The sequence below is a fragment of the Lepidochelys olivacea genome, assembly GCF_965140295.1.
Source record: "Lepidochelys olivacea isolate rLepOli2 genome assembly, chromosome: 2".
Lineage (NCBI taxonomy): Eukaryota > Metazoa > Chordata > Testudines > Cheloniidae > Lepidochelys > Lepidochelys olivacea.
In genome coordinates this window covers 74,512,436-74,519,273 of record NC_140412.1, presented here as the reverse complement: position 1 = coordinate 74,519,273, position 6,838 = coordinate 74,512,436, and the positions used below count along the sequence as shown (strand labels likewise).

General features: G+C 41.5%; 1 protein-coding gene across 1 annotated transcript in view; it reads left to right on the top strand.

Moving 5' to 3' along the window:
- The first annotated feature begins 112 nt into the window (after positions 1-112).
- The window catches only part of UBE2V2 (ubiquitin conjugating enzyme E2 V2), a 47,001-nt gene continuing 40,275 nt past the window's right edge, over positions 113-6,838 (top strand). The window contains exon 1 of the mRNA XM_084619533.1: positions 113-264. Coding sequence (XP_084475659.1) covers positions 249-264 — 16 coding nt within the window. The 5' untranslated portion in view covers positions 113-248. The remainder of the gene's footprint in view (positions 265-6,838) is intronic.

The following is a 6,838-nucleotide window of genomic DNA, read 5'->3' as shown; positions in this document are numbered from 1 at the left end:
CCTGCATCAGATTCACAGGCAGGGTTCCCTCCCCCCTCTAGTGAGACATGGTATCGCCCTTACTTGACCAAGTTTCGAGGCCTAGGCCCTCCTCCCGTCACTTCGCCTTCTTATGGGTGCGAGACCCGTTTCTATTTCTCCTGCTAGAGTCGCGAGTTCTGTGGCCGTTACTAGGAAGTGACGCATTGCGTGAGGCGGAGGTGACGTCCGTTGCGCAGGCCCGGGCCGGTGGGAGGGGTTTGGACAAGATGGCTGGATCCACAGGTCTGTGAGGGGGGGGTTCGAGCTGGGCCTGGGGCGGGTGTGGGGAAGCGGGTCTCCGTTCTGTGGGCTGCGAGAGCCCCGGGGTGGGGCTAGGGCTAGGGCTGTACCTGTCTCTCTCCAGGAAAGGGGAGCTGGTGTCTGGGCTGAGCCGCGGCGGCAGGGCCCGGCGCCAGCCAGAACTTGGGGGTCCCCAGTGGAGCCCCGGTGCAGGGGGCGGCACGGCAGCGCGTCCCTCCTCAGTACCTGGGGTAGGTGCGGCAGGATAGGAGTTCCACCTCCGTGCCTCGGGCGGCGCGTAAAGGGCGGCGGGGCGTGGGGGGGGGTCCCATCTCGGGCCCAAGGGCGTCGGGCCTGTGGTCTTCGTCTGGTAGAGCCTGAGAGAGCGGAGCCCGAATCCGTAGGGCGGGAAGGGAGCGGTCCTCACTACCCGTACAGAGGGTAGGGAAGCGGCGGGGCAGAGCCAAGGAGAGAGGATGATTTAGTGCCCGTTGCCGGGGTGTGGGTGCCTGAAAGGTAGGGCCGAGTAGGAGGGACAAAACCCATCTCAGTGTCTAATGCAGAGCGGCTTATTGTACAGTCAAGGGGGATGGATACTATCTCTTCGTTTGCTGGTGACGGACTGTATGGCAGTACTTGGGGATGGGGTATCCCACCTCAGTGACCAGTGTGGGTGGTGTGGGGTAGCTCAGTAGCCCAGCCTGGGGGAGCGGAGCCCACCTTATTCAATAAAGGCATTGTTAGGCACAGGGCGGAGTATAAATCTGGGCTTCAGTGTAATGCCCAAGTGAGGGTTTAGAGGGGGTTTAGGAGGCAAAGGCATCAACGTGAATGAATAGAGGGAACAGCAGGGAAGAGCCCAGGGGCAGGGGAACGAACTGATTTCAGTGCTCTATTCAGAGAGTGTGGGGGGTCAAGCTGATTTGGGTTAGTGTCTCATCTGTTGAGCTTTTGGAGAGCTAGGGCTGCAGACCAGAACCTTGTGGTGTAGAACTCACCTCTGTCTTATGCAGGTGGTGTGCAGTGGAAGAGGAATAGAGAATACTAGGTAGAACTTGGGGGAGAAAAGCTCCCCTCACTGTGCCAGATTTTGGAAATAGGGTGTGCATGGCAGATCCTGTAGAAAGGGAAGAGAGCAGCCCTCAGTACCTCGGGGAGCTCCCACTGCAGAGACCTGGTGCAGCTGTACTACCCTTGGCTCCAATGGAAAAGGCTGCATTACCCTATGTGGGCTGAATTGGGGTAGGCTGCCCTATGAAATGGATGGATATTCTGAAGGAACTATATATTTACTTAGTTGTGGGAGAACTGGATTTTGTTACTTTTTGTAGAAATGCCTTGTGGTGTTTGAGTTAAACTAAGCCCACCCCACCCCCCAAGTACTTTTGGGGTAGAGTGAGTTTCCAGATTCTTTGCACTCTTGCATGTCTAAGTTCTTGGTCTTCTGGCTTCCTCTAATAAACAGGAAGTAAAGTTGGTTTTGCTTGTGAGTGAATCTTTGCTTCTTGCAACTTTTTGCATTCAAAACAGTTGTTTCATTCCGGCAGTCACAAAAAATTCATGTTGTTGAATCAGAAAACTGTCCTACTCCTGTGTACTCGGTTCTTGTGGCACCTTAGAGATTAACAAATTTATTTGAGCATAAGCTTTCGTGAGCTGTAGCCCACGAAAGCTTATGCTCAAATAAATTTGTTAGTCTCTAAGGTGCCACAAGTCCTCCTTTTCTTTTTGCGGATACAGACTAACACGGCTGCTACTCTGAAACCGGTCACTCAGTTCTGTAAGGTAGAAATAATCTGCTAAAATGCATAGCGTTTTCTATCTCAGAGCGCTTTGCATATTAACAAATAATAGGGGGTATTTTGTAAAGCTTGTATGTGTATATGTACATTTACATGAATTATTTTCCTTATTATTGAAATGCAGCTACTTGTATAGTAAAACATAGTTGGTGCTTAACTGTACGTTACACTTTTTCATCTCCAGAAATCCTAAAGTGCTTTATTCCATGCTTCCCTAGCACCACTGAAAATCAGCCATCTTTTCAGTAGAGGGGCCAGCCAGGCAGAGTGAAAGAACTACCAACAAGAAGGGAAGTTGTTTTTTAGGATCTCTGCCAAACACACATGTCCCTTTCCCAGGAAACTGAATGGTACTCTCTTGGGACAAAACTCACTGCAGGCATAAGCAGATGTGACTGCAGCGAGGTCAATGGGATACTACCTACTCTGTCATGGCTGAATTTCATCCTTATTTCAGAGAGGAAGGTTGGAGCTGAAACTGCCAGAATGTGTATTTTTTGTTTGGATGAATTCTAGGGGGTGTAATCCTGTGAGATTGGCAAAACTCCTGTTGAATCCTAGTAAATGGCAAAACTCCTGTTGAATTCAATTTGGCCAGGATTCCACCCCAGGTATTCCTTTCCTGAGACTTAAACCACTAATCAGCTATCTGAGCACATAGGAAAACTACAGAGCATTTTAGAACAAGAAGAAATGTTGTTTGAAAATAACTGTCCCTGAACATGCCTTAAAGAAAATATGTACTTCAACGTGGTCAGTTATATTATTGTTTGATAGCATCCTCACCATAACCAGTTATCTACCTTTCAAAACACCCTCATCTGTTCATGTGTAGATGTTATAGCTGTTAGTTAAGCAGCTCCTCTGTCTGGCCTTCAATATTGCAGTTATTTCTGTTTGTAATTAGACCCATTCAGAAGCGTACATCAGTTGTGCTGGCAACATTAAAAGTTTTTGAAAACTCGGGTCAAGATGTTTCTTTAGGAAAAGGATGGTTATTGTTAAAGTACACTTAAATGTTGTTGTGGTTAGATGGGACTCATTGCATTCAGTTCCTTGCAATACATTGTACATTTTTTTGGAGGGCATAAAATTACCAGCCCCGGGAAAAAACAAATAATATATAAAGCCTTTTATAAAATTGGAGCAAGAGAGAGAGGAAACAATGATTTTTATAACCAATTAAAATACACAATATATAACTATGTTAATACAACCAAAATTCTGGCAATGCAAAAGCAAAGTCTAAAATATAATCTACACTCTGTTTGCATTATAATAGTTATTAAATGTATTATTTTTCAGATACGTGTTTTCTGCAACTCTGGATGCACTTGTATCTAAGAGCTGTGATAAATAACTTAACTCACATGTCTTATGATACAGTTATCAGGGTTTAAACTGTGCATTTATCTTTAATTTTTTCATATTCTATTTCTAATTGCTTAAATATACAGCCTTAACAATTGTTTTGCCTTTAATTTATTGGTGTTTTAGTTTTTAAAGGAAATGAGATGGAGAAAGTTATCAGGTCTTTAGTAGCCACCAAATGGTAAAAGTCAACTGGTAACCATTAGTTTCAACTTTGTAGACTTATAACTGGTAGGTTTTGGCCAAAGGTGGTTGTTTTAGATTTGAAGGCTTACCTCTATTTAAGTACAGACTTTATTAACAGAGGTAAAGTTGGAAGTGTGTTTTGGAGGAGTCCAGCTAGCACCTCAAACCAATATTACCTCTCTTTATCAAAATTGCATCTTAAAAAAAAAAATCAGAATGTCTCAAAAAGAACTGTTAGAGCATTCAACCTGTTCCACACTGCCACATAATCCTGTTCCACTTGCCGTGCCCAAATTGCAGTGTCCACACAATTATCTTTGCCCCTAAAATTTGAAAAAATATGAAAAGATTTAAAAAAAATTATACTTGTTCAGTTCCCACTTGAGAAAACAGTGTGCAATCATAGCCTAATTTGTTTTTACCTCTTGCATATCTTTAATAATTAGGGTACATAGTTAATTAGGTTGGAGATATAAACTGGATGGGGGTGAGCATGAGTGTGTGAAACATTGTACAGCAGTAGAACACCTTGCTGAGGGTGTTTCTGCACTATGGAGACTGTAGCACCGTAGCTGTGTTGGCATAGCCTCATACTGTAGATGCAGCCTACATGGACAGTTTTTTAGTCAAAGTAGGTTTACATAGCTGTCTACTCTGAAGATTATGCCAGCATAGCTCAGTGAGGTGTGGTTTTTCACACCCCTGACTCATGCAGATATGCTGATAAAACTTTCAAGTATAGACCTAGCCTCTGACATATCTTATGACTCTTCAGAGCAGGTCTCCCCTCCTCTACACTTCAATAAGTCTGTAGGAGGAGGAGTGGTGTTACATTAAACTGAAAACTTTGCATGCTTAAATCTGTAAAATGTTAAACTTCAAACACAAACATAAATAAGTCTGCATTTTCTGTGTCCCTCTATATGTGTATTCCTCCGTGTTCTATGCCTCTATTCTCTATGTCTGCCTCCTTCCTCCCTTGGTGTTCCTCATTCCATGACCAGGTAGCAATCTGTTCCTGAAGCACTGAGGGGGAGATTTTCAAAGTAGGTGCCCAGCTCCCATTTGATTTCAGTGAGAGTTGAGTTATTTACGAGCCCATTGTGACTTTGAAACTCTCCATGTGTAAAAACATCCCTCCAGCAACAAAAGTGCCTCCCATCCAGCTATATAGCCCCATGGTTGTTTTGTTGACCTCCCTGAAAAATATTCTAAAATTTGTGTTGTATTTCAAACTGACTCAAGGTATTTAAGCTGCATAAGCAATTTATATAAATTTAAACTGTTTATGTGGCTTGAAGGTCTTAGACATGATTAGATGTCAAGAGGACAATCTGTGGGGGCAGCAGTGAGGCTAATCCTGGGGCAAGAGCATACCACTGAAGAAGCAATGTTCAGAACAGTCCTGGTTCATGTCCTGTTTCCAAATGCTTTTGCTAATTTGAAAAATTGTCACTAAAATTACTTCAGTGTCTGATTTTTTCCCTCCCCTGCCCAATTTGTCTTGTCTTAGATCTTACTGAGATTTAATTCAAGCCATATTTTGAAGAAAATCAGTGCATAAATGCTAATATTATGAATATAAAGTGGTCAAGCTAGTTTTGAAGAGTGCACACTTTGTTTTCGTAGTCTTTTAAATAACGTGTAGTGCATTTCAAGTGCATGGCTATACATACTTCTATTTCACATTTTGAAAGGAGTGGAACATCCAACTCTGATTTACAACTGCAGAGCTCAATTTAATTTATCATACAATTAATTAGTTTCTTTCATCAATTGTGTCATTGAATTAGGCCCTTCAAAAAGAGCCTCAAAAATGAGGAATTAAACATAATAAAATAAAAAAACTAGGCAATCAGATAAATTTGCAAGGCCATATATCCTAAGTCCTATATCCCTTTTTAACATAAACAGTTGTGTTAGAAATACACTAACTGCAACCAAGAAAAAAAAGTTGCAGAAATAATGGGGGAAACATTACTGCTGATGCTCAGTATGTAGCTTTCAAATGTTCACAACTTAAGTAAATCAAACCCACTTTTTTCTGGTCCAAGCAAAAGCAATGTCCTTGATGGAAAACTATGTCAATACCATGATTAAAGTTTCAAACTTCTTTCACGCTGGTTAGAATTTTTTAAAAGGAAAAGTGTTTATTTTTATCCCTTGCTGAACTCGAATGCTTGAAGTGGTTGTGCAAACATTAAGTCATTATACCTTTGATCAAAGACCACACATCAGGCCAAAATGTGACTTTCAGAAAGCAAGGAGTACGTGAAAATTGGATACAATAGCATTTGTGGTGTAGCCTGAACTATATAGTGGGTGGTACATAGTTCCTGCTATAGTATTTTTAGGCAACACCTACAATTATGCAGATATATAAATCTTAGATTAATGTTGTGATCTGATTGATTATTTTACAAACCTAGGTTGGGGTTCCATCTCTATGGAAATATAGTAAATGCATATGGGACTCTCCTTGACATGACTCACTGAGATTGAGACTTATACTTGCTATTACAGTGATTCTTAATCTATTTAGGCAACTATTCCAGTTTGCTAAACTAAGACCCTGCAACATTATTTGCATGAATGGGCTTCCATTGTGTGTCACTATGAGGGGAGAGTGTCATGGATACAATTTCAGGGTCAGGAATTTTGACTTCTGCTTCCACCATCTAGTGATATCCCATGAAATCTCCTTCCTACACCTTCTCTTAAAAGGATATTACCAGATTTAAAATTATAAATGAACAAATATCTTTGCTTATGCAACTACCACCACTGTGGATTATTAAAAATGAATTTTAAACTCTAGTTCACTTGTCACTATACTCCTTGTTTACTTTTTTCATTCTCTAGTTGGACAGTGAAAAGTTGATTGTCACTTACAATTTTGTATAGTTGGTTTCAGTTTTAGAGTTGCAATGCTGGAGTTAAAATAATTTTGTTGGACTCTAAAAAGATACAATGAAAACATTAGGCTTTATAAACTTTTTTTAAAAAGTTACAAATTTAATTTGATGTTTTTTAAATGATTGGAATGGCGACTGGGCCCTTACCTAAGCCTTAGTTCACAGCTGCCTGTGTCACATTCTGCTGTACAAAATCTAATATCTAATAAAATTGGCAATTTGCCAAATCCCAGAATGTGCCATTTCGTATACCAGGAATGCAAATAGTAAAAAGCATGGAAATAAGCAGTGAAATTATTCAGC